Below are 27,995 nucleotides of genomic sequence, written 5' to 3' on the forward strand. Positions count from 1 at the left end.
GTGCCCGGGGGAGAGCCAGGGACACGGGGAGACAAAGAATCCCAAGCAGCCTCCGTACTGTCAGCGCAGAGCCTGATGTGGGGCTGGAACTCATGAACCATGAGATCATGACCTGAGCCAAAGTCAAGAGTCCGTACGCTTAAACGACTGAGCCACCCGGACACCCCTAGAATCCTTATTCTTATTCTCACTTCCTCCCCCAACCCAGCACTGGCATCTCATCAGAGGACCTAACATTTATTGTAAGAACACAGGCCAGAACCTTCTTACCCTCTCTCCGTCCCTCCCTCCCTCCTCCCCTCTTTTCTTATTTCCATCCTTCCTTTTTCTTCTTCTTCTTTTTTTTTAATGTTTTTTTTATTTAAGAGAGAGAGAGAAACAGCGTGAGCAGGGGAGAGTCAGAGAGAGGGAGATACAGAATCTGAAGCAGGCTCCCGGCTCTGATCTAGCTGTGAGCACAGAGCCCGACATGGGGCTCGAACCCACGAACCGTGAGGTCATGACCTGAGCCGAAGTCGGACACTTAACCAACTGAACCACCCAGGCGCCCCGGGGATGGGCAGGTTAAACCTGAGAAGCATTGAGGAGGGAGCGGCAGCAGCACATGGTGGAGGCCGTGAAGGGGGGAAGGGTCCTAGGTGGGCCTCGGGATTTCCACTTGGACACAGTGGTGGAGGGATGTGCCATCAGCTGAGCTCGATGGGCACACGGGCTGAGGGGGGACCTGATTGCCGCAGCTTCAACAGCACAGTGGATTGAAACCCATTAGACGAGTTTATATCCATGCGTTCAAAATGGTATTTATAAGTTTACTGCATCACCTTTTGAGGAGCAGAGGGAACCAATTCAAACACATATATAGCAGAGAAGGAGAAGTGTCTCCTTATAAAAGTATTGCAACTAATAAAGGGGAACAAAATGATAGAATGCTACCAGTTTGAGATCCCTCTATGAATTAATGGATACAGGCGTTGAGCGTCAACTACTATCAGAAAGGAGTAGGGGCACCTGGGTGGCTCAGTCGGTTAAACCTCTGACTCTTGGTTTCCGCTCAAGTCGTGATCTCAGTTTGTGGCTTCCAGCCCTGCATTGGGCTCCATGCTGAGAGTGCAGAGTCTGCTTAGGATTCTCTCTCTCTGCCCCTCCCCCGCTTGCTCTCTATAAATAAATAAACTTAAAATAATTTTTTTTTAAAAAAGTGCAAAACTCAGCCAGTGTGCCTCCTGGGCAAAGAGCACACCGGCTTCCATCCTCTGCCAGAAGGGCGGACCCAGCACGCTCAAGCTCTGGCCCTAGCTGTTGATCTGTAAGAGACATGGGGGTGAGCAGGGGAATGTGCCGGGAACAGCACCCTAGTGTGCAGTCACCAAAACACAGGCTGAGAAACTCCACCGATCAATAGCCTGGGCTCCTCAGCAGAAACTGGAAAGAGATGGGGAGGAAATCTGTGGGTTAAAAGAGCTGAAAAGACATTTACCGTTTTTGTTAAGTGGGCAAGAGTGAACAGTGTCTGGGAATGCATGTGCGTTAAAGCCACAAAGAACACAGGGAGAGTGGTCATGGCCATGGCCATGGTCATGGGGGGTGGGGGGGTGGGCAATGCCATGACCAGGATCGAGGAGGGGTTCTGGACGGCCGATGTGGTTTGTCAACTTGGGGTGAGCCACAGCGCCCAGATATCTGGTCAAATGTGATTCTGGATGCCTGTCACCAAGGAGTTCTTTGGATGGAATGATTAACAGAGAAATTGGTAAGACTTTGAGCGAAGCAGATCCTCCTCCTTACTGTGGGTGGGTCCTGTCCAATCAGCAGAAGGCCTGCATGGAGCAAAGTCTGACCTCCCAGGAGCGAGAAGGAATTCTACCCGCAGACAGCTTCTGTACCTGCTCCGTGACTCCTCCCTGGGTCTCCAGTCTGAAAACTTTGGACTTAACTAAGCCTCCAGTCATGTGAGTCAATTCTTTAAGATAATCTCTCCAAATATATATATATATACACTTATGTGCTACTGATTCTGACACCCTTGGCTAATACAGCTGGTAAAGTTCAATTTCTGGACTTTGGTGAAACTTACAAGGATACTCACCTTATAATTCGCTAACCAGCATATTTGTTTTGAATGGTTTCCTATGTTTTTATAACGAAAAGTTAAAAAATAAAAAGCCTAATTTACATATATTTATGTTAATAAAGGGGGAATCTTGATGAGTGCCCAACTGTTATTTGGGATTTATGGGGAGGAAAAGAGATGGCCACATTTTGCTCTAAATATTTTTGTGTTGTGTGACTCTTCTCCAGAACATGTCTACATTTTGGATATAATTACAAAAAAAACCAAAAAGGCTTATCTTAGTTGTGACTCACAAAGTTCAACCTCGTTAGAAATCTAACAGAAGATGACAGTAGGAGGGACAGAGAGCCCATTTCTGCTGGGGGCCTGTGGAACCACAGGAGGAGAAAAAAAGAAACCAAAGCACCGTGAGTTATGAAATTGCCATTTATTTGAGAAACAAAACACAGCTGTTCTTAACCCTTAGAACCATGAATGTGGGAGTTTCTGTATTTATTAAGTAGATAAGGCATATTTTCACTCTACAGAAGACAAATGGAGAGAAGTGAAATCACGATCCATGAAAATAGAGGAACATAGCATTTTACCACCTGTATCTTGAGACCTTTTTAAAGTACTCCTTTTAAAAATTCACCTAGTCAGTGCTCCTTTTTCTTTGATCAGCCGGCCCTCAGGTTCACCCCTCATGGACCATTAGTGACGGCACACACAGTATGCTTCTTACACTTGTTACCTAAAACCCTAGGATTCCCCCAAATCTGTAGGCGGTAAGAGTTCTTTATCCTGAAGTCCTTTGGCTGGAGGACAGCCTCGCTGTGAAAAGGTAATCTGTGCTGATGAAAAGTGGACCCATTAGAAACAAAATTTATCAACTGGAATTTGTCAGGGACATAACCCTAACGGCCAGTGTCCCAGCTTCCAATCTACAACTCCAAACTTAAAGGCATCAATCAGGGGTGCCTGGGTGGCTCAGTCAGTTAAGCGTCGACTTTGATTCAGGTCATGATCTCATGACTCATGGGTTTGAGCCCCACAGCAGGCTCTGTGCTGACAGCTCGGAGCCTGGAGCCTGCTCCAGATTCTGTGTCTCCCTCTCTCTCTCTCTCTGACCCTCCCCTACTCATACGGTCTCTCGAAACTGAATGTTAAAAAAAAAATTTTTAAAGCATCAATCACTGCTAAATTAAGACAGGTTTCGCTTCATAAAGACAGGTGGTTGTGAGTATCAGCGTTTAGTTAGTGTTTCTTGTTTGCTTTCTCTCCAGCTAGCTAGCTAAACAGCATCTGGCTATATGGCTGGTTTTTAAAAGCAGTATCACTGAAATGTACTAAGCAAACTGCATAATTCCACTGAATGTGTACAGTTGTGTGGCTTTTCTGTATTTTCAGAGTTGTGCGAGTATCCCCACAATCCGTTATGCAACATTTTCAGTCACTGCTAAAAAGAACCTGTGTGGCGATGTGCTTCAGCTCCTTCCCCGTTTCCTGCTCTCCCCACTGCCTGGCGCCTTTCACCCACTTTCTGGTTCTATAGACTTGCTTATTCTGGACACTGGATACAAATGGAATCGTGTAACACATGGTCTTTGGTGACTGATAACTTGGCTTAATGTCCCCACATGTATCAGAGCTTCGTTGTCTTACTGCTCTGTGATACTCAGCTGCGTGGATTTGGTTAGTGTTACTTAAGTTTCTTCAGCAAACCTGGCGTTGAGTAGCTCCCAGTGTGGGGCACTGGGCCGAGGAAACGAGTAAGTCGGGCAGTCTCTGCCCTCCAGGAGCTGAGACACCCCCTCTCTGGCCGCACCCTCTCCCCGGTAAGGGGCAGACCTTGACAGGTGCTATAAGAGATACAAATCAACACTGGGGCACCTGGATGGCTCAGTTGGTTAAGCGTCTGACTTTGGCTCAGGTCATGATCTCACGGTTTGTGGGTTCGAGCCCCACATCGGGCTCTGTGAGGACACCTAGCTCAGAGCCTGGAGACTGCTTCGGATTCTGTCTCCCTCTCTCTCTGACCCTCCCCTGCTCACTCTGTCTCTCTCTCTCAGAAATAAACAAAAAAACATTTAAAAAAATTTTTAAAAGAAAAAAAGAGAGATACAAGTCAACACAGAAAGGGGAGAGGACTTTCGATGGGGGGGTCGGGGAGGGGCAGGAGGAAGTAGAAGAAGGTTCAAGGGAGAAGTGGCCCTTCAGATATGCCTGAGAACCTTCCGCAGGCAGGGAAAGGCACCCTGGGGCAAGAGTCGCAAAGGCACAGGAGGCGGAGAAATCCGAGGACTGCAGAGCGTTGGGAAGGGGTGAGGGGAGCTGAGCCCCAGAGCATAAACTAACCAAGTCAGGGGCCTGAAACTACTACTCCGATTCCATTATAAATCTTTATTTTTTTAAGATTTGCCCATTATTGATAAATAAGATACAAAAGCAATCAAAAGTCATGATATTTCCTAAAAATAGTTTTCCATTTGGGGTGCACATCCCTCTTGGGTAAAATCATCCTGAAGACTTCAGAGGTTCTGGGTTTGGACAGCAGAGAGCAGAGAACTCTCACCGGCTGCCGAGGCCCCAGTGAACTTCCTGCTCCTTCCAGCCTGAGCAAAAACCTCCCAGAAGCAATTACACCTTTCTCGGCACAGAGCTTTCCCTGCGCCAGGCCTAGAGGGGGGGTCCGGGAATGGCAGGGATCCCCAGGGGGACCCGAGACCACCGGGGGCTCGCCTCCCTCTTGCGCCACCTCTTCTGCCTCGGATTAGCACGCGCTCTGAGGGGCAGCGTTCACGCGTAGAAACCCATCAAGGCGGCAGGGTTTCAGTAGTAATGAAGGCACACTTTGTCCATGGACAGTTTTATTCTGCAAGAAACAGGAAGAGGTTGGTGGGCCACGTCAAGCCTTAAGAAAATTAACACAAACATAATCCACCCCGGCCCAGGTCTTCCTTTATGGCAGACCCACCCCACAATTATCTCCCGAAGGATGACTCTATTTTAAATTCCTCTACCATGAGAGGGAGGTGCTGGCAGCAGTAAAACTTGCAGAGAAGGTTTAGCAATGCTGCTCCCTTCTGCTTTCAGAATGACGCTGACCCCACCATGCCCCGGGCTGGCTCACCTGTCAATTGGATAAGGTTTTTCACAAAGGTTGACCAGCACATACAGATGTCTCAAAGCGTACTCGTACTAGAGGAAAACACACCAAAAAAGACATCGTCAAACACCATCATCACCCACACAATCATCTCCTAACCTGGGAAGATCCCACTTTTGTGGTTATGGGGATAAAGCACCCTTGATCTGTGCTTCTTGAGCTTTTATGGGTCATGGATCCCCGCCCTCCCCACATTTTGGTAATCTGGAGAGAGATTCACGGGCTCCCTCCTGTGAAAAATGCACCCTGCCTGAGGGCTGGAGAGCCTGCTAGAGCATTCTCGGTGCCGGGCCAGGCCTCCTGAACCGAGAGTCCACGTGGCCATGCGCCCTTCTGTTACCTAGGACCTCCCCCCACCCCCACCCACCTGGCTTTTGGTTCTGGGAACCTCATTTGGGGAGGGACACACTGATGAGAGACAGATGGGGAGTGGATGTCAAACTGGATCTCCCGCATGTCAGTTAAGACTGACTTGATCAGGAGGTTTATCTTGAAAAAACTTCAGGGGAATCTGAGCTCTCTCAGGGGGAAGAAGGAAAAGACTCACTTTGCGTGATTCCAGGGTACAAAGGAGTAACACCATCAGGAGACCATGTGTTTATTTAATAAGCGGGACATTTTCCATTATTTAATAGGTAAGAAAAGTACTTTCCTTACAAAGGTAAATAAATGAAAAAAAATAAAATCAAGAGCGAGAGCTTCCAAATAATGGAGAGCTACATCAGAGCACCCAGGACCCTGTGTCTGGAAGCATTCAAGCATGACCAGGGGTGCCCATCACGGCCCGACAGAGCTTTCTACGAAGATGGAAACGTTCTACAAAATTCTCCAGTTCGGTAGCCACTGGCTGCTACTCAACACCTGAAATGTGGCCACTGCTGCTGAGACATTAAGCTTTATAGGTTGTTGCATTTGAATTAATTTAATTCATTTAAATTCAAACGTGAGTAGCCACACGGGGCTAGAAACTACCATCCTGAACGAAGAGCACAGCTCTAAGCAGAAGTCGGGAGATGTTTTCTGTAGAGGGCCGGCCTGGAACTATTTCAGGCTTGTGGGCCGTATGAACGACTCGATTCTGTGGCAGCGTGAAGGCGGCCATAGGAACGATGCCACAAAGTAGAACAGGGCTGTGTTCCAACATAACTATTTATAAGAACGGGCTGCGGCAGGATCTGGTCAGCTCGCTGACCCCCTTCCGTGGGAGGATCCCGGCATCCCATAGCACTGACCACAGGCACCTTCGAGCCTGACGTTCTACAATCCGCAGAAACTCGCTACCTACCTTCTCCAGGGGCCAGCGCCTGACTCCTGGGGAGGGGTCAGAACACACCCGAAAGGGAGAAAGCGTACGTACATGGCCACTGTTTGGCAGGGACGGCAGAAGTGTACAGAGAAGTACACTTCAGTCAAATATAAATGGGAGTTGAGTCATGACCGGTAAACTCCTACCCACAGAACAACTGAGTGTGTCTGGGGCCAGGATTTATGGTCAGTGAATCTGGCTGACCTTCCTCCTCTTGTCCCCATCACAGGCCTCTGAATGAGTCCCATTGTTTCCTTGGCCTGAATGGAACCTTCTACAACACAATGCATCCCATGTGATTTCTAGGGGGCAACCTTAATTTGGCTTTAGGGGCTGAAGTTACAGGGAAGGCGGACGCGGGGAAGGCCCCCAGGGGTCCGGGCTTACCGTGGGTGAGTGCCAGTTGAAGCAGCGTGTGCGGAAGTGTGACACGGCTGCCTGGTAGCAGTCGTGCGCCGTGAGCTCGGCTCTCTCGGACAGCAGCCCCTCCGCCTCAGCATCGGACCTCGCAAGCAAGGAGACCATCTTTTGCACTGACTTCTCGATGACATGCCTAGCCTGCAAACATACACTTCTTTTCAAAATGTACCTAATGCAGTCCCTCTTGGAACCCTGGATCGGCCCCTTTAAAGCCTTCTCTTCATGCAACTTCTAACCCAGGATGTCAAAACAGATGCCGATGGAGGCATTCGGCAGAAGGAGGTTGTATGTGTGGAGGCTTCTGTAACAGCTAGAAACCTCTAGAAATACCCTGCCCTCCCAGGGTCTTCTGCACGACGGAAACATTTAAATCTAAATACCTGAAAAGCCGGGCATGTCCCGCTCTGAGAAAAGGAGAGGGGCGTAGAAATTGTGGGGGGCATCGTTTCCTTCCCATATGATGAATAAAAAAACACCTTCACACAAAATGAGTTTATTACTGTCATTTCTAAATCAGTTAATACTTCTGAAATCTCAGTGTTCAGGGGCGCCTGGATGGCTCAGTCAGCTGAGCATCCTACTTTGGCTCAGGTCATGATCTCAAGGTCTGGGAGTTCGAGCCCCACAGCAGGCTTGGTGCTGCCAGCTCAGAGCCTGGAGCCTGCTTTGGCTTCTGGGTCTGCCTCTCTCTCTGGCCCTCCCCTGCTCAAACTCTTGTCTTTCTCTGTCTCTCAAAAATAAATAAACATTAAGAAAAATTTAAGTCTCAGTGTTCAAGTAGCAAAATAAAAATGTCTTCTAAGCAACCAGGTATGAAACGGAAACACCCACACGCCACAACTTCTTGGGAAGGATACAGGAAAGAGAAAGAGGTCAAGGTCAGTTAACTACTGAAGAATGAAGACGAAGACAGCCACTGCTCTGCTCACTCACTTCTCTGTTACACGGAGCACAGACTAGTCTCCTTTCCCACATGCTCCCACGTGCCAGGAGGAGTGGCCCAGAATGCCGTCACCTGGCCGCGACAATGCTGGACAACCGTCCGGAGGCAGAGACCACGTGCACACAGGCTGCCCGGTGAGGCTGGGAGTAGGATCTGGAAATAGTTCCTTTAAGCACTACTTACGTCCAGGTGCCTGTGGATCTTCTCCACGAGTTTTCTGGACTCCTGTAGATCGTTGGTGCTCATCAGCTTCCTTTTCATGATGGTGAGGGGCACCTCAGGGCTTGGGGTGAGGTCAAGGTCTTTGACCGGAGGCAGGGAGATGGGAGAACTGGCTCTGTGTTTCATGCCCTGAAACTGCATCACCTTCATGGCAGAGATAGACTGAGGAGAGAGGGAGAGAGCCAGTTTGAGTGGAAAACGTGGATGTGGGTCCCACCTCTCCGTGGGAGGCTCCCAGTTCATACCACGTGGCTTCAGGACCACCGAACAGCCACAGCCGCAGCCAGAAAACATGTGCTTGGCCCTCAGCAGTGAGCAACACCACACCGCTGAGCACCTGAAATCCACCAACAATAAACTTCAAAATTAACCAGCATCCATGGGATGCGTGCACAGCTCAGTCAGTTAAGCGTCTGACTTCGGCTCAGGTGATGATCTCATGGTTCATGGGTTCGAGCCCTGTGTTGGGCTCTGTGCTGACGGCTCGGGAGCCTGGAGCCTCTTTCAGATCCTATGTCTTCCTCTCTCTCTGCCCCTTCCCCGCTCGTATGCGTGCGCGCACGCACTCTCTCTCTCAAAACTAAACATTAAAAAAAAAAAAGAAACCCCCTCTCCCCCGGGGATCCCCCCACATGGCCATGATGGTGTCACCTCTGGCCCTGCCTTATCCAAGTCACCTCCCCACTTGCCTTCTCTCTGCTCCCGGCTCCGGTACCCCCTTAGGAGCCCGACCAGGCCCGTGGCATCCTGACGGCCTGTCTGGTGGCCTGTGCCTGTCTGCTGGTTCCCAGGCCCCAGTGCATACTGTGCCAGGGATGCGTTGAAGGCAGCTGGATCGACCAGCTCACAAGTCTTCTAGAAGGCCAATGCTTGCATCGAAGGAACAGATCTCAGCCGGGGAGCGCTCAGATGGTGGCAGGCTGCTTGGGGAGTGGTGGTTGGTCACGTGGAGAGGTGCACAGACCACCTCCTCTGCACATGCCAAGGGCTGGCCCCCCATGGCGGCACACAGGCCCAAGCCTTCAGCAGCACCTGCTGCCACCTCTCTAGAGAGCCCTGGTAATCTTACCCATTTAACCACCTAGGTTCTTTCGGGGGTGGGGGGGGTTGGCTGGCGTGGAAGTCCCTAAATTCTAGCCAAAGGGTAAAAGTAACAAGTGCAATGTGCAGGACGTGGGGTCCTAGAAGGCAGAAGCTTTCGATCCAGTGACCTCCTCATGTGTGCTAGCCCTGTTCAGTGGTCTGGGTACATGACCTTCTTTAATTGTACACCAAGGCTCTGACCCAGGAGGAAACAGAGATTCGGAGAAGTTAAGGAGCTCGCCCCAAATCTCACAACTTTGCGAGTTTGAGCCTGGTAAGGTCCGACTCCAGAGCCCAGGCCCGGGACCCAGGATGCAGTTGGCTGTGAGAGGCAGGGCCATCCCTGCCTCGGCCATTTCTCCCGTGGGTCCTCATCTCTCATCGCCAAGAGATCAACGTGCCAGGCAAGTCGCCCTGAGGCTCAGGAGGCTGCCCTTCTCACCTTGTTTCCATACTGCATCACGTGGCTGGTGTTGGTGTGCGATTTCACCAGCTGGTACTGCTTGTGGAGGGTTTCTTTGGTCAAATCCTCCTGCAAAGATGAAAACGCTGAAGTCCTGACAGAGCGGATGGCTAAGCCCCAGCCGGCCGGCCGGACCTCGGAGCACTCACCACGTCCGAGTCCTCCATCCAGTTGACGCTATACCAGTCCCCCAGGTACGTGGACCTCTTCTCGTCATAGTAACAGGCATAGGACGACTCAGTGGGGTTGGCGGCCGTGGTCGCATACACTAGTAGGAATTAAAGATAGCTTTTCATCACGCGCTTCTCTCTGCAGTGGCTCCCACCTGAAGCTTGAGCCTCTCCCTCCTTCCCAGTGCTATCAGAGCACGCTGCCTGAGACACAATCGTACCCAGCCCTGCTCATTTGGTGTGGCAGCTGCCTAAAATTAAATGGGGAAGACAGAGAAGCTGGCTGATGGGCACGGTCTGCAGTAATACGCGGCCCGCGTGCTTGTTACAATGTTAAGCGATTCTAGAATCATCTGAAAGATTTTAATAGCTGTGGAAACTTGAAGAACTGTACCTAACTTCATTTCTGGAGGAAGTTAATATTTACCAAGCAAACGAACACTTTGAGCACACGCCATAGCTACCATTTACTACCTAGCTACTATGGGCTCGGAGCCGTGCAGGCATATGGTATCACTTAAAATGCAACTGTCCCAACAGACAGGCGGCATGTTTATCCCCATTTCACAGATGGGGGTAACTGAGGGCCAAGGAGGGTAAGTCAACTGCCAAAGATCAGACAGCCAACAAGCCATGCATCACAAAGAACCAGAGCTGGTCCAAAGGCTATGGGATCTTGGACTTTAGTAGCTTTACTAGAACGTGGAAGAGCACCATGAATTCACACCAGATTCTTTATTGTTCATTCTTTATTCCTGCACATGCACAGGTAAACCCCTCACCCCCACTTCTGTGCACCGGGCTTCCCTGGGCCTCTGCTCATTCACACCAGCGGTTCTCCACATCAGCGGAAACAGAGAATGACCGTCCACACCACCGAACGACATCCCCCCAACCACCCAGCTCAGAGGCCGGCGCGATCACCACCTACCATTGATGTCGGCAGGCAGGTGGCGCATCATGGACCCAGACTCACAGGCTTCGATGTAGAACACCATCTGTGAGGCGAACGAGACACGTGACCTCACACCCTGGCCAGCCACACACCTCTCACAAAGGTGGGCTCTGCTTGCATTCCTGCCCCATTCTTAAGGGTCTTTTACTCTTGCTTCTGGGAGAGATCTCTGCTGTGAGACACTGCTGCCGGAGGCTATAGAAGCTGCTGTCGTCTACTTATTGCTAACAGACTAAAACAATCCATTGGTTGGAGTGATGCAGAGCGAATGGTGCTATGGATAATGTGAAGGAAAACCATTTCACTGCCCAACACAGGGAGACAGTGTGGCCCTCTTTCCATGTCAATCACGTGCACATGCCTGCGCTGCTCAGTTTCTGTCAAGGGAGCTACAGGGGCAGGCGAGGGCCATCATGAAAATAAGACGATGGCGTTTTCCTCCACCAGCTGCTCCCAGCTGAGGTCAGTGCTAGGAGCAGTGGTCTTTGAACTGTGGTCCCTGGACCATCAGTATCCGTGTCAACTCAGAAAGGCCAAGCTCACGAGCCTCTCCCCAGGCCTCTGAGGCAGACTCTGGAGGTGGGGTCCACACTGTGCTCTAATGCAGTGGATTCCCTCCGGGAATCCAGAGGGCCAGACCCGATCCCAAGGATACCCTCCAGATAACAGCCATTTGGGGCTGGGGGCAGTCAGGGGGCAGGAGGCTCTGTGTCCACCGCCTTCCTCATACTCCTCCCCACAGGCCGCCCCAAGTGCTGACGTTACCTTCTGGTACCTTTTGTGTTTGTACATGTATCGGATGGTGTTATTCAGGTCCTTTACGTGAAGCTGAAACGTAAGAATACTGACATTTAGACCAACATCTCCAGAGAAACCCCCTAATAAAGTCCTAATGATGGTTCATAATTGTTATTTACCAGTCCTTAGAAAGAATCCTGGTGAACAGCATTATCCCAAAGTGGCATCTCACGTGTTTATTCAAATACTTAAAAAGGAGAAGAGAGGAGGGCGCCTGGGTGGCTCAGTCGGTTAAGCGTCCGACTTCAGCTCAGGTCATGATCTCACGGTTCGTGAGTTCAAACCTCATGTCGGGCTCTGTGCTGACAGCTCAGAGCCTGCAGCCTGCTTTGGATTCTATGTCTTCCTCTCTCTCTCCCCCTCCCCACCTCATGCTGTCTGTCTGTCTGTCTGTCTCTCTCTCTCTCAAAAATAAGCAATAAAAGAAAAAAAAGTTAAAAAGGGGACCACAATGTTATTTTTCCTCCAATACTGTCTAGAACATTCAGACTGTGTTCCATTACTGAATCTACCACAGTGCACCCAGGTCTGGAGACCTTCTACTAAGGCTCGGAATTCAAAGACAAATGTAGGCAAAACTTGCTGGATAGATTCCCAGCTGCTAACGTGTCCCCCACATTCACGCACCACACACAGAAACCAACCCTGGTAGGATGTGAGAAATCCACATCCCAGCCTTCATGTCAAGGCCAAGGTTTTGTTCACCGGCCTCCTACTCTGTCTTTACAATGTTAAGAAAAACTCACGTCATCATTAGGAAACACCAGTATTCCGGTAGCTCCGTGATCTGTGAAGTAAACAAACACATGATCCCGGGGGCCGCTGCCGAGAGAGCAGAACAGACAAGGTCAAAGTTAACCCATTCCTAGTTCCACTTCCATTTCTCTGAAAAGTAACTCCATCCAACAGTAAGAAGATGCTCAAGGACTACAGCCTGCTGTTGGAGGTGATCCTAAACCCCAAGGCACGTCCTACAGCCTCAGAGCTGTGAGGTGTAGGGAGGAGACATCTGCTGAGTGGCTTGGCTCATGGACCAGGTGTGACTCAAACACTGAGGTCCCTGGGGTGCCCGGGTGGCTCAGTCAGTTGAGTGTCTGACGACTTTGGCTCAGGTCATGATCTCGCAGTTCACCAGTTCAAGCCCCACATCAGGCTCTGTGCTGACAGCTCAGAGCCTGGAGCCTGCTTTGGATTCTGTGTCTCCCTCTATCTCTCTGCCCCTCCCTCACTCATATTCAGTCTCTCTCTCTCTCAAAAATAAAGAAACTTTTTTAAAAAAATATTTTTTTTCGAACATTGAGGTCCTTTAGCAATCAGGCCTCACGCCAGAGGCCGTACTCTCCAAGCAGATAGCCCTGAAACGAGGAAGGAGGCCAGGACACATAGCTGAACAGTCCTTCAGCTCGGACTTCGTTTCTTCCGGGCCCCTGAGCCTGCACGCGGTCTGCCCACTGTGCGCCCTGCCCACCTGCCAGTGCAAGTGCTTGTGCTCACTGCTCTCCTCTAGGAGGAGAGGACCAGCACCATTTGCCAAGGACCTGAGACAGTCTGGGGGCATGTGTTACCGAAGTCCCTGACTTTACTTAAAGTGCTACATAAAGAGATGCTAACAAGAGCTCTGGCACTCAGAGCCGCCAGCAAGCAGCGGGGTGGTTTTCCCCCATACGGAGGTGAGCGCAGTGGATACGCATGTGCGCCTCTCTGCCCTGGGCTCACCTCGAACACAGCACAGAACTGGAAGGCCGGACCTGTTCCTGCCTGTCTCAGTGCGTTCCGCTGGCAGTGACGCACACCAGCACAGGGATCCCCAGACAACAAAAAGCAGTGGCTTTAAGTGACAGGGAACGTTGCATTCATGATCACGAAGGACCCCGGCTCCTTCAGGCCAGAAATGGGCCCCTCAATGAAGCCATCAGTTCTGCGCAGCCCATCTTAAGTCTGGACAAAGCTCCCGCTCTGTGACTTCTCATGAGTAAACAGGACAGGAGCAAAGAACAACTATTTGGGGGGCCAAGTCATTAGGAAAGTGCGGGAGCCATAAAACAGACATTACCTCTTCAAGACCTTCCCAGATCCTTTGCCCTTCACTGCCTCTTCATCACCTCTTAACACAGCAAGGAAAACTTCTGGGGTCACATCCTACAAAGAATTAGAAGTCAAGATCAGATGCAGCTGTCATTCCCAGTGGCTGAGTCTGCACCAGACTCGAACCAGCGGTCCACACATCTCCAAGGCTCACTGGTTAAGAGCAAACACTCTGGAACTAAGTTAGACCCAAAGCAAGGCCAGGTTTTCTGAGGTCTGCGCACGACCTCTTCTCAAATATCATCTTGCCTTTGGCTGATGGCAACTCGGCAAGCCTGCCGTTCCTTCCTAACCATCCAGAGTCCATGTGGGGAAACCCAAAGATGCTGAAAGGCACACGGCCAGGGAAGAGCAAAGCACCCCCGGCACAGCAGAAAGGGAGAAGCATCAGCAGTGGGCCTCCTTTGCATCCAGCTAGCTGCCTAGAAGGTCAAATCCCAAGGACACCTGATGTCCTTAATTAAAGACTTTATAATACTGATGCCTGGTGGTTTAAAAAAGCCCCTGTATGGGGCACCTGGGTGGCTCAGTTGGTTAAGTGTCTGACTCTTAATTTCAGCTCAGGTCATGATCCCAGGATCATGGGATCAAGCCCCAAGTCAGGCACCCTGCTAAGTGTGGAGCCTGCTCATGATTCTTTCTCCCTCTGCCCTATTTCCCTACACACAGTCTCTAAAATAAAAAACAAAAATATAAAGTAATAAAAATACAAAGGGGGAAAATTATCAAAAATCCTACCCTCTACCACTAAGATTCTGCATATTTCCTTATCTCACTATATAAAAACGGGACCATCTATGTTACAAGCATGATGTGTTCAATTCAACTGCGCTGGAATTTAAAAGAAGCTGAAAGAATTGCTGAATTTCAGATAGATGTTCCTTTACTACCAGGAATATTAGTTCCTAAAAGATCCCTCTACCATCCAGAAAACCATGAGGTGGCAGTCATTATGGTATCCTCAAAAATGTGCCAATCGATACAGCCTCAATCAATCAGGAGGGACACAATTCTATTGGGAGGGAAATAATTCAGAAGTGATACACGATCCCAGCAATTAATGAAAAACTATCTCAGCAAAATCCAGAGATGCTTTGCACCAGGGCTGGTGCTGAGGAAATTGATTCTTTGGAAAAGAACACAGTTCTGTAATCAGGTTAGCAGCAAGGATTTCTGCTGAGATCTCAAGAAAATCAGGTATGGTTGAAGGAAATCCATGATCAGGCTTAAAGTATAAGAAGACTAGATGGGGGACCTGAGTGGCTCAGTTGGGTAAGTGCCTGACTCTTGATCCCAGCTCAAGTCATGATCTCATGGTTTGTAAGTTCAAACCCCACATCAGGCTCTGTGCTGACAGCGTGGAGTTTGCTTTGTGATTCTCTCTCTTACTCTCTCTCTCTGCCCCTCCCCCACTTACATGGACTCCCACTCTCTCTCTCAAAATAAATAAATAAACTTAAAAAAAAAAGAAAACTAGAAACTAAAGCTCAGTAGACTACAACTTATTTCTAACTTTTTTCCCCTTTTTTTGCCCTTGGCTTTCTTTCACAGCACTCAGAAATTATTCCTCAAGTACAAATCTTAACACCAACATGAAGGACTGCCCAGAAATCAGTGTAGTGAGGTTCTGATCCTGGACATGAGAGAACGAGGGGCGAGTCGTCGCTGAAATGAACACACGCCCAGCTGGCCCCGACCTCGCCCCCTCACCTCTCCGGTATAGTCCTTCAGGACACCCGCGTACACATCCGAGCCGTTGGGTCTGTTGATCACGATTCCTGGCGTGGGGTTGCTGAAGAAAACAAAGAAACCACAGGACACATTTGAGGCACGCGGTGTGACATGTCTCTGAAATCTCTCCTCAAAGCTATGCCCCCTTATGCACAAAAACAGTAAGTGAGCACGTTTGTCAAAGACATTTCCTATCACCCGCACAGCCACCAATGTGCGGCTGTGACTGTAGAGCCTGGGGATCCCGGGCAGCCCGCAGCTCTCGGGTTCCTGGCGGGAGCATGAAGGGCTGTCCTGAAAACCGAGGACAGGGGCATATCTGGGCTCCTGAGGGAACCGGGTGACATTCTCGGGGCAAGACCTGAGCGGGAGATCTCTCAGAGCAAAGCTCCTTACAAAAAAAGATGGGACAAAAGACAAGACTTTAACGTAAGAGTTTAGGAGTGGAAGCTCAGAGTGGACTACGTGCTGTCGTGTGATCCCGACGGTGGCCCCAGCAGGGAGAAAACAAGAAGTGGGGGAGACCAGCACCGGTGACAGTTAGTAGTTATAACTACTGCTCCTGATCCCAGACATCAGAGAAGCTGGCATGAGACAACGATTCGCACAGCTGAGTTCAACAAATAATGAAAGCAAATAATCACGGAGAGAAGGGTCGTAGGATCTAGCCTACAAGCAAAAGCCTCCTAGGAAATGGCGCTGAGGCAACCCCTCAGTGCTGCCCGCCCCTGCTCCGAGGTCGGGAATGAGCACTGCAGAGCCCAGTGGTGAGTTCAAGCTGAGAAGGAACTTAAGCTTTCTTTTCTTTTTTAAATTTTTTGTGATGTTTATTCATTTGAGAGAAAGTGCAAGCAGGGGAGGGGCAGAGACAGACGCAGAATCCGAAGTAGGCTCCACGCTCTGAGCTGTCAGCACAGAGCCTGATGTGGGGCTCGAACCCACGAACCGTGAGATCATGACCTGAGCCGAAGTCGGACCCTTAACCAACTGAGCCCCCCCCGCCCCCAGGCACCCCAAGAAGGAATGTAACACTTTAAACTCTTCCAAAGCACCAGCTCCAAACACTCTTCAGCAACTGCTACTGCCGGGGTCCCCTCCACCCCCACAGGTGTGTTCAAAGCTCTACATGAAGCAGCCTTGTGGGATTTCACTGCCAGTCGATGCACATTCTAATGTTTATAGGCTAACATTAATTCTAAAGATTCCTATGAGTCAGTATGCATTTTTTTTTTAAATATCCTGAAATCATCACCAAGTTCAAAGACACTCCCTACTTACTCTTCAGAGTTGGCAATGTCATCGTACATCATCACAATGATCTGTTCATCAGGAATCCCGTTTCGGTGAACAATCTGGTAGGCGTGGCATGCATCTGCCTGGGAGAAAGGATTTTGTCAAGTTTTAGATTCTGCCCAGAAAGAGGCCAATTTTGAAGTTCTAAGGAGGAACACATTCTTTCTCATGGAACACATGTTGCAAATCATTCTTTATTGGTCAGGTATTTAAATTATTTTAGGGAAGGCTGGGTAACTCAGTCAGTTAAGCATTTGACTCTTGGTTTTGGCTCAGGTTGTGATGTCACGGTTCATGAGTTCGAGCGCACAGAGCCTGCTTGGAATTCTCTCTCTCCTTCTCTCTCTGCCCCTTCCCTGCTTGTACACTCTGTCTTTCTCTTTCAAAAAATAAAATAAACCTAAAAAATAAAAAATAGTATTTTAAACCATATCCATTAATATTTTTTCAATTCAATTTTTTTAATGTTTTTATTTATTTTTGAGAGAGAGAGAGAAACACAGAGCGCGAGCAGGGAAGGGGCAGAGAGAGAGGGAGTCACAGAATCTGAAGCAGGCTCCTGGCTCCAAGCTGTCAGCACAGGGCCTGCTGTGGGGCTCAAACCCGCGAACCACGAGATCATGACCTAAGCCTAAGTCAGACACTTAACTGACAGGGCCACTCAGGTGTCCCTTAGTTAAATTTTTTAAACTCTCCACCTCAAACATTTAAAAAAAAATTTTTTTTTAAAGGGGGTTGGCACTTAGGTGGCTCAGTCCATTAAGCATCTGACTTTGGCTTAGGTCAAGATCTTGTGGTCTCTGAGTTCAAGCCCCGTGTAGGGCTCTGTGCTAACAGCTCAGAGCCTGGAGCCTGCTTTGGATTCTGTGACTCCCTCTCTCTCTCTACCCCTCCCCTGCTTGTGCTGTCTCTCTCTCCCATAAATAAACAAACATTAAAAAAATTTTTTAACTCCCCACCTCACACCCATTATCCAAACTCTCATTCATCTAGTAGTTGGCATCTATGTGGATTACATACAGACACGCGTCCATGCACAGCGCCACCACTATAGATAATAAGGGCCTTAAAAAGTCCTGAATAATTTATTTTTCCACACCATAAAAAGCACTGAGTTAGGTCTGAAAAACAGAACGATGAACCACAGATTAAAAACTTAGTTCTGTAGGGGCGCCTGGGTGGCTTAATCGGTTAAGCGACCGACTTTCGCTTAGGTCATGATCTCGCGGTGCGTGGGTTCAAGCCCCGCGTCGGGCTCTGTGCTGACTTCCAGCTCAGAGCCTGGAGCCTATTTCAGAGTCTGTATCTCCCTCTCTCTCTGACCCTCCCCTGCTCACGCTGTCTCTCTCTCTCTCTCCTAGAAATAAATAAAAATATTAAAAAAAAAAAAAAACTTAGTTCTGTATCAAACAGGATTCTTCCAATTCAAGTAATTTTGGCTGCCATAATTGCTGTTCGTTGAGTTGGACGTAAACTCAGAAGGTCAGCTCAGGTATTGAAAGGAGGAATGTACTCTTCAGTTAAAAAAAAAAAAAGCAAGAGTGACAACATTAGGGCTAAAAGAAAAACTCGGTTAATATGATTCCTTCCTTGTCCATAAGAGGGTAAAGACATTCGTTGCTTCCTTTTTCACATGACACGTGGTCCATTCCGGAACCTGGGAATCATGAGGTCGGTGAGGACAAAAGTCCTCTAACTTGCTGCTCCTGTGTGTCTTTCAAGAACAAATACATACACACGAATGGCATAGTGAGCCCAGCTATCTGCCTCTCTAAGGACGAGAGAGCTCTAAGAACTGGACCTTCAGGACACGGTACCTTCTACACAGCACTTAGCATGGCAAAAAAGCTCACTGAGCATTAAACCTAGCAATGTAGACACCTCACACCAAAAGGACTTCTCAGCTAGCGAGGGATGTTAAATACACAGTTGCTAAATGTTGGGTGGCTGAGTCCAGGGTCAGGCACTCGGGAGCTGTTGCATGAATGGGCAACTAAATCAATAAATAAGCAAAGCTTATACATTTGCTGACTTTCTAGTACTCGTCAGTCATGGTGCTGAGATTTTCATGTGATTCTCCTAGCAATGCTCCGTGACTAAGGTAATGATCCCTACTTTATAGGAGAGGAAACTGGAGCCTAGGGAGGTAAGGGGACCTGCTTGAGTCACCCAGCCCATCATGAGATCACCCAGGCACTCTGCCTCCAGAACTTGACCAGAACTTGACTGTGCTTCGTGCAGAGACAACGGAGAAATCAGGAAAATTAGAGCAGCCCAGGGCAGGGAGGAGCTGAAAATCTGAACGGGTCATTTGGAGATAGTTACTAAGTATTGTATACATATACAAATTGTTAAAATGTTTAAATCCCCATTTCTGTGGAACAATGAGGACCTCCAAATAAATACTAACCGTAGTAGGAAAGAAAACAGCCCGACAGATGTCCATCTCCTAATCCCTGGAATCTGTGACCAGCTGCAATCCCTGAGAAAGGGGAATTAAGACAGCGGATGATCTTAGATGGTTCATCAGCTGACCTTAACACAGAGAGGTTATCCTGGATTATCTGGTGGGCCCAATGTGGTCACAGGGGTCCTTGTATGTGGAAGGAGACAGTGAGTCAGTGTCCCAGAGATAGAACGTAAGAAAAGACTCAATTGTGCCACTGCTGACTTTGAACCTGGAGAAGGGGCTGTGAGCCAAAGAATCAGGACAGCCTGTAAACGCTGGAAAAGGTAAGAGCATGGCACCTCCTTCAGAGTCACCAGAGAGAAACACCCCTTTTGACACCTTGATTTAATGCAGTTAGACCCCCGTTCAAGTTTCTCACTTCCAGAATTGTAACATCATAAACATGCATTGTTTTAAGCCGCTAAGCTTGTAGTGATTTGTTATAGCAACAATAGAAAACGGATCCACAGATTGTGGAAGTTTAGTGTGACTGGCACTCCACTTGCAAAAGTATCTCGCCATTATGCAATCAAGTTGAAACATATCCCCTCCCACCCAGGGATTCTGCTCCTAGCCAAGATCCTAGAAAAACTCTTAAGCCATGTGCAGTAGAGGATTACTTATAGCAAAAAAAAAAAAAAAAGAAAAAAGAAAAGTAAAGAAAAATCAAGAGGAAAAAAAGAAATAACCCAAAGGACCATCAATGCTGGAAAAAATAAGCTGTCATATGCTCATATGATGGAATACCATAAAGCTCACATAAATGGATGAATGAATGAACTACAACCCCATGTTTCAAATAGATGAATCTTAGGAACATAATGAGAATAAGTCGTACAAGAATACATTCACCATGTTTACAGTTATATAAAGGCCAAAACAGGCTAAAGTAAACATGTTTATAGTTAAATACACATCTGGTAAAACCAGAAAGCAAAGGCAAGGAATGATTGACAAAAAATTCGGGAGCTGGCCATCGGGTGGGAAGGAAGGAGGATTGAATCAGACAGGGTCTTAGTGATGTTCCTTTTTTTTTTTTTTTTAAGTCTGATACAGGTATTCATTTTATTATTATTATTATTATTCTTTAAGTTGCACAGGCGTGTCATATGGATAGTTCTTTGCTTTCCTTTTCATTAAAAAAAAATATATATTATGTCAGATTTAACTAATGACAAAAGTGGAAGTGACCAGGTATACCCACCCACTCCCCTTAGTGACAATCATCCTATTATTTATTTATTTTGTCAGAAGCCAGATTCATTTTTTAAAAAATAAAATTTTTTTGAAATTTTAAATGTTCGTTTATTTATTTTTGACAGAGAGAGACAGAGCATGAGTGGGGGACAGGGCAGAGAGAGAGACACAGAATCCAAAGCAGGCTCCAGGCTCTGAGCTGTCAGCACAGAGCCCAACGCGGGGCTCGAACCCACGAACTGTGAGATCATGACCTGAGCCGAAGTCAGATGCTTAACTGACAGAGCCACCCAGGCGCCCCAACTTAATCCTATTTTTAAAAAATGTATTTTAAATGACCAGCAGGGTTTTTTGCAGAAGTGGACAAGATGATCCTAAAATTTATAGGAAATTGCAAAAACCCAAGAGCCAAAATAATTTTTAAAAAGTTGAAAGACTTTTACTTCCTTTTGTACATTGTATGTATTATGTACTATATTCCTACAATAAAGTACGCTACAGAAAAGAAAATGTTACTAAGAAAGTCATAAGGAAGGGAAATAACCTGTATAGTACTGTACTATATTTACTGGAAAGACCTACCTACAAATGGACCTGTGCAGTTCAATCCCAGGTTGTCCCAGGATCAAGTGTACAGAACAGTCTTTTCAACAAGTGTTGCTGGGACCACATGGAAATCCACATAAAATGAACTTGGGGGGTGCCTGGGTGGCTCAGTTAGTTAAGCGTCCAACTTTGGCTCAAGTCATGATCTCATGGTTCATGAGTTCGAGCCCCATGTCAGGCTCTGTGCTGACAGCTAGCTCAGAGCCTGGAGTCTGTGTCATATTCTGTGTCTCTCTCTCTCTCTCTCTCTCAAAATTATTAAATAAACATTAAAAAAAACAAAAAGCCAAGTCAAGTACTTGAGAAACGGTGTTAAAAGCCACTTGAACTACTTCCCTTGAACATATCTGGCCTACACATATTTTCCCCTGAAAACCAGAAAGGCCTACGAAGTAGCATGTGAGGAGGGTATTGAGCAAGACTCTAAAGAAGGCAAGCCCTCCGGACCACTGAACAGACACTGCTGTGACTCAGCCTGGTTCACAGCTTGCGCTAGGAGTCCTGACGGGCCTGGAAAGCATCCCGTGATTCCTGACGCAAGCCACTGGCCCACAGGGCCTGCCTGGGATGCCTCCAGCATGAGCCGGCTGTCAGCCAAGTGAGAACTACCACCTGGGAACAAAAGTTAAACTCAATGGGCACATTCCTGTCATGGTCAATGTAAAGGGGTCCACTTTTAAACCAGGTAAGGATCTGAGAAAGGGGCCTCCTGGTCTGCTCATTGACAGATGTACACATATTATCACTTCCTGGTATGTGCTTGTGTGCTGCCGAGGTGAGGCCCTGGGTCAGGGGCTTTGCAGAGTTGCCTCACTGAGCCCACCACCAACTCGAACTTTCCACAGGAGAATCAGAGGTTTAAAGTGAGATGGCGGGGGGGGGGTTGAAAAAAAAAGAGACAGAAAGCAGTGGCTGCATGGGGCGGGGATGGGAGCAGGGACTGACAGCAAACACGCATGAGGGAACCTTCTAGAATGATGAAAGTGTCCTGAAACTGGACTGTGGCCATGCTTGCAGAACTGTATAAATTTACTGAAACTCACAGAAAGTATGTAATTATAACAGATGAATTGTAGGACATATAAATGTATATGCCTCAATAGAGCTGTTTTAAGAAGTGGTGATTGCACATATTTTTTTTTAAAAAATCTATAAAATCAAGGCTCCTGGGTAGTTCAGTCAGTTAAGCATCCAACTCTTGATTTTGGCTCAGGTCATGATCTCCTGATTTGTGGGTTTGAGCCCCAAGTCGGGTTCTGTAAGAACAGTGTGGAGCTTGTTTTCTGACTGCCCCTCCCCTGCTTGCTGTCTCTCAAAAGTAATAAAAACATTTTTAAAACTCTACAAAATGAAAAGTGGTCTTTTTTTTTAATTTTAAAAAAATTTTTTCAGGTTTACTTTTGAGAGACAGTGTTAAGTGAGGGGAGGGGCTGAGAGAGGGGGAGACACAGAATCCGAAGCAGATTCCAGGCTCCAAGCTGCCGGCGCAGAGCCCAACACAGGGCTCGAACTCACAGACTGTGAGATCATGACTTGAGCTGAAGTCGGACGCTTAACCGACTGAGCCCCCCCAGGTGCCCCTAAAGATGGTCTTTTAGGACCGTGATGACTCTGTCACTTGGCCCTCCATCACGTGTCTTTCTCCCAATTCCAACAAGAGCAAGGTCTAGGTTTCTCCCTCTCTGCCTCAACTGAAACCGGCCTACCTGCCTCCCAGCTCCCGGGACAGATGCTCTTCAGGCTTCCAGGAGGAGGTGGTGGGCCCCTTTCTCTCCACCACAACCCAACTCCAGACCTGACCAGCAGAGTGGGGGGTAGGAGGCATCTGCAACGCAGGGCAAACAACCTTCTCCTTGAAGCCCCCACTGCCAGCAATGGCCTCAAACCCTCCCAACCCCCATCCTCCAGTGGCACCTGGTCACATGTGCTTCTCCTCAATCCCTGTCACCCCCAAAGTCCCTGGAGGGCAGTGAACTTCACCTGCAATCTATTTCAACAGCCGCCTCCGTGGCTCTACCTGAGAACTTCCTCTTCCACATGCTCAGACCTCTGTCCTGGGAGAAACCCTCCGCCAGCCCCAGTTCCTCCTCTAGTGGCTCATTCTGTTCTCCTTGACAGGCCTGTCCCCAGGGGCTGCTTGCACTTCCGGACCCCTCCCTCCCTCCTCTGCGCAGCCGCTGCACACACCTGCCCTGGTGAGGCCTTACCTGCACCCCCCACTCAGGGCACCGGATGCGCACCTTCCACCCGCTGGCCTCAGACCAACCCCAGCCATCCAGTGATCCCTGCCCAAAATGCACTGACTTAAATTGTGCCTGGGGTCCTCATCCTCCCTCCGCTCCAGGAATTTGTGGGAACAAGGGCTGTGTCAATCCAGGGAGCAGGTAAACCTCCCTAAAAACGTGAAGTGGGAAAGTCCGTGCAGGTTCTAGGAGGAACATTCCCTGTGCCGAGGTCAGCACACGCGGCTCCTCTGCACAGCCTCTGTCCTCGTACTCAGGGATGAGTGTTTCACTCTGGTCCTGCTTCCCTTCCTTCTGTTCGATGTTATTGTACCCACGGAAACAAGCACACTTCAACAACCAAAACCAAAAAACAGAAAGGGTTTTCTTGGAGCAAACGGTCATTGGATTCCTATACTTACTAATGTTTAACCGATAATATTCTTTCAAAGTGATGTGTACAAAAGCCAGCGAGGCAAGGAGGGCCTGGGTGGCTCTGTTGGTTTTCAGCGTCTGACTCTTGATTTTGATTCAGGTTATGATCTCATGGTTCAGGAGTTCAAGGCCCCATCAGGCTTGAGCCTGGAGCATGGAGTCTGCTTGGGATTCTGTCTCCCTCTCCCTCTGTCTCTCTCTCTCTCTCTCAAAATTCAGTAACATTTAAGGGGCGCCCGGGTGACTCAGTCGGTTAAGTGTCTGACTTCAGCTCAGGTCATGATCTCAAGGTTTGGGAGTTTGAGCCCCGCATCGGGCTCTGCAATGGTGGTACAGAGCCTGCTTGGGATTCTCTCCCTCTCTTTCTCTGTCTCTTCCCCCATTGTGCTCGCTCTCTCTCAAAATAAATAAACTTAAAAAACAAAAAACAAAAAACCAGCGTGGCTGATGAATCAGTCTGCACACTATTGGTGACCTGTATCTAATACCTTATCTTTCTCCCGCCTCAGGGAGGGAGGAGAAAACCGAGAGCGATAATACTCAGGCTGCCCTGTCGGTAACTAGGTCAGGTCTGTGGTTAATTATTAAAACGTTAAAGGGATCATTTTGCCATGACAACAACTTTGCAATCAAGCCAAATTTCTTATTCAGCAAACACGCAAAACCACTCACAAAAACAGGCCATTCAGGGGCGCCTGGGTGGCTCAGTCGGTTAAGCGTCCGACTTCAGCTCAGGTCATGATTTCACGGTTTGTGAGTTCGAGCTCCACAGTCAGGCTCTGTGCTGACAGCTTCAGATTCTGTGTCTCCCTTTCTCTCTGCCCCTCCCCCACTCACACTCTGTCTCTCTCTCAAAAATAAACAAACATGAAAAAAATTAAAACAAAAAAAAAAAAGGCTGTTCAATGACCATCACATTCTAGAGCTGGCAGGGGGTTCTTCTAAACCAACCCCCTACTTAACAGAAATGAAAACTGACAGCCCGGGAGGGAAATGCACGAGGGAACAGAGACTCCAGGCCTGCGCTGTCCAATACAGCAGCCACCAGCCTCCAGGGGCAACTGAACACTTCAGGTTCAGCCAGTCCAAACTGCATGCATCGTGCACGTAAATGCATCCCAGATTTTGATGATTTAGTTAAAAAAAAAAAAAAAGGTAAAGTAACTCTATTAACTTTTCATATTGATTCCAGTGAAATGATAGTTTGTATATATTGGGATAAATAATATATAACAATAAGCTACTTTGACCTGTTTCTTTTTTACTTTTCAAAAATGTGGTCGGGGCACCTGGGTGGCTCAGCCGGTCAAGCATCTGCCTTCAGCTCAAGTCGTGATCTCACAGTTTGTGTGTTCAAGCCCCAGAGCAGACTCCCTGCTGTCTGTGCAGAGTTCATTTCTGATCCTCTGTTCCCCTTTCTCTCTACCCCTCCAGCATGCACATGCTCTCCACTCTCTCTTGAAAATAAATAAACATTAAAAAAAGAATGTGGCTACTAGAAAATTTGCCGCAACACACGTGGCCCTCCTCCTGGAGAGTGCTGTTCAGAGCTAGTCAGCCCGGGGTGACCCAGGCTCAGCCACCTGCCATCTGCGGCACACTGGGTGAGGACTGGCGCCTTCTATGCTTCAGTCCCCTCGCTCACAAAGAGGAAACAAGAACCCAGCCTATTGCGCATTACCCCACGGTGACAGGGTTAAGTGAGTTCATTTGTGGAAAGGGCTCTCAGACGAGAACCCAGCACACACTGTGACAGTCTGCATCCTGTTTCTGAGAACTGAAAGATTAACTCATGGTTTAAATAACAACTTTAGAGTCTAAGTCATATACCAGAAAAGTCAGCTTTTTAAAATACACAGCCCACGGGGAGCCTGGGGGGCTCAGTCAATTGAGCATCTGACTTCGGCTCAGGTCATGATCTCCCGGTTCACCAGTTTGAGCCCCACGTTGGGCTCTGTGCTGACAGCTCAGAGCCTGGAGTCTGCTTCGGATTCTGTGTCTCCCTTTCCCTCTGCCCGTCCCCGCTCATGCCCTGTCTCTCTCTCTCTCTCTTTCTCAAAAATAAATGTTACAAAAACAAAATAAATAAATTATACAACCCAGTGGTATCCAGTATATTCACAAAGTTGTATAACCATCACCCTCTCTAATTCCAGGATATTTTTATCACCCCAGAGTCCCTCCCCACTCACCCCTCCACCCAGACCTTGGCAACCACTGGTCAACTTTCTGTCTCTACAGATTTCCCTACTCTGGCCTTTCATATCCGTGGGATCCTACATGATCCTCTGTGACTGGATTCTTTCACTCAGCATGTTTCTACGGTTCTTCCGCGTTGAAGCCTGTATCAGTACTTCACTCCTTTTTGTGGCCAAATAACACCCCTTGTATGGAGGCACCACATTTGTTAATCCACTCACCAGGTGATGGATATTTGGACCGTTTGCACTTTTTCACCAGCATGAGAAATACTGCTAGGAACACTCAGGTACAAGCATCTGTGTGCACCTATGTGATCGGTTCTCTGGATACATACCTAGGAGTGGAACTGCCGTGTCACGCAGTGACTCGATGTCTCACCTTTGGGGGAACCGCCAGACAGTTTTCCAAAACGGCTGCACCACTTTAGGAGGCTCCCATTTGTCCACATCCTTGCCAACACATGTACTTTTGTCAGCCTTCAGGCATGTGAATGACTTTTTAAGAAGTCTGTTCTATTGACAATGTCCGGGATGGTTTAAAGACTACCAGGGTCGTAAAGAAAAACATCAGTCACGGTCTTACCTGGTGCCTGTAATTATACCAGCCATTCGAACCGGCGACAATCACCACCCAGTGCTTGCCCCCATCCTCAGGATCATCTATGGGCAGAGCACTGATTCCCAGGACCACGCTGAGCAACACGGCTCCTTTCCAAATCATTCTGTGCCCCAGAGGTCAACGGCAGAAACCTGGGGAGGAAAAAAGTAGAGTCAAGCAAAAAAGGAATGACAAAAACAGAATATTTTTGGTCCCTGAGGAAATATCACAGCAAATGGGTCAAAAAGATAAGACCAGTTAGTCATCAGATAGAACAGGCTAAGGACAAAAATGCTAACAGAGCAGAATTCTTTCTTTAGCTCTGCAGCCTCTTTCCCTAGGGGCAGAAGGGTCGACCAAAATTTCCCTCACTACAGGTTGAAGTTACAGGTATAAACCAAAGAATACCAGGAAAATTCTTTGCGCAGCCTTAAAAGGTTTTAAAATGTGTTTGTCACAACTTGGAATACAGCGGATAAAACTCAGCATCAAAATTCACTGTCCTAGAAAAATGTCTACCACACTGTATGAAATATTTGCAAGGAAAGAATACACGTCTAGTGGGTACATAGAAAAATGTGCAAGGCAGACACAGAAATTTAACAGTAGTTAGCGATTGGCGGCCGGTAGACATCAGTCTGATTTTCTTCCTCCTATCTCTCTTTTTACTACAATTAATGGATATTACTTATGTAATAAAGTGTGGAAAAACTCAATGTATGTTCAATATAAACACTGAGGGGCAGTTTATAAGTTTATGAGCGAGTTATCTGGATAAGCTAGAGTCAAACACTGGCAGCTCAAATTGATGCCTTCGTATAACATTTACAACATGTATTCAGTATAACTCAGGCAAAGCAAATAATTTATTCCTTGTTATAGGAAGGGGAGGTTAAAGCAAGAGAAATGACTTGTCTAATACCCATGGATAGCCAGCTCTGGCCAGAGACCAGAACCCATGCCTTCTGAATTTCTGGTTCAGCCTTTCTACACGGCTCTACATTGAGACTTTATTCTTAATGAAGTACATGCCCAATTTTTAAAAATTTATTTATTTAAATTCAAGTTAGTTAACATACAGTGTAATATTGGTTTCAGGAGTAGAACCCAGTGATTCATCACCCGCATATAACACCCAGGGCTCATCCAAACAAGTGCTCTCCTCAATGCCCATCACCCACTTAGCCCATCCCTCCACCCACCCGCCTCACCTCCAGCAACCTTCAGTTTGTTCTCTGTATTTCTCAAAGAGGCACATGCACCCCAGTGTTCACAGCAGCACTGTCAACAACAGCCAAATTATGGAAAGAGCCCAAATGTCCATCAACTGATGAATGGATAAAGATGTGGTATATATATATATATATATATATACACACACACACACACACACACACACACTGAAACACTATTCTTGCCATTTGCCGCAACGTTACATGCCCAATTTTATACCACCCGGCCAACACTTTAAAGTTTTAATGCACAAGAGGCACCTGGGTGGCTCAGTCGGTTGAGTGACCGACTTCGGCTCAGGTCATGATCACACGACTCGTGGGTTCAAGCCTCGCTTGACAGCTCAGAGCCTAGAGTCTGCTTTGA

The 27,995-nt window shown here is 48.0% G+C and overlaps 1 protein-coding gene across 1 annotated transcript in view; it reads right to left on the reverse strand.

The window, feature by feature from the left end:
• Window positions 1–4,433: 4,433 nt before the first annotated feature.
• LGMN (legumain) overlaps window positions 4,434–27,995 on the reverse strand; it is a 32,261-nt gene continuing 8,699 nt past the window's right edge. Inside the window, exons 2-14 of the mRNA XM_039232539.1 lie at window positions 26,382–26,548; window positions 16,674–16,771; window positions 15,375–15,456; window positions 13,633–13,718; window positions 12,326–12,401; window positions 11,547–11,609; window positions 10,758–10,824; window positions 9,806–9,924; window positions 9,636–9,725; window positions 8,072–8,272; window positions 6,913–7,083; window positions 5,184–5,251; window positions 4,434–4,925 (exon numbers count right to left, since the gene is read on the reverse strand). Of these exons, the coding sequence (XP_039088470.1) occupies window positions 4,883–4,925; window positions 5,184–5,251; window positions 6,913–7,083; window positions 8,072–8,272; window positions 9,636–9,725; window positions 9,806–9,924; window positions 10,758–10,824; window positions 11,547–11,609; window positions 12,326–12,401; window positions 13,633–13,718; window positions 15,375–15,456; window positions 16,674–16,771; window positions 26,382–26,519 (1,302 nt within the window). The 5' untranslated portion in view covers window positions 26,520–26,548 and the 3' untranslated portion in view covers window positions 4,434–4,882. The remainder of the gene's footprint in view (window positions 4,926–5,183; window positions 5,252–6,912; window positions 7,084–8,071; window positions 8,273–9,635; window positions 9,726–9,805; window positions 9,925–10,757; window positions 10,825–11,546; window positions 11,610–12,325; window positions 12,402–13,632; window positions 13,719–15,374; window positions 15,457–16,673; window positions 16,772–26,381; window positions 26,549–27,995) is intronic.

The sequence above is a fragment of the Hyaena hyaena genome, unplaced genomic scaffold, assembly GCF_003009895.1.
Source record: "Hyaena hyaena isolate Hyena2069 unplaced genomic scaffold, ASM300989v1 scaffold_67, whole genome shotgun sequence".
Lineage (NCBI taxonomy): Eukaryota > Metazoa > Chordata > Mammalia > Carnivora > Hyaenidae > Hyaena > Hyaena hyaena.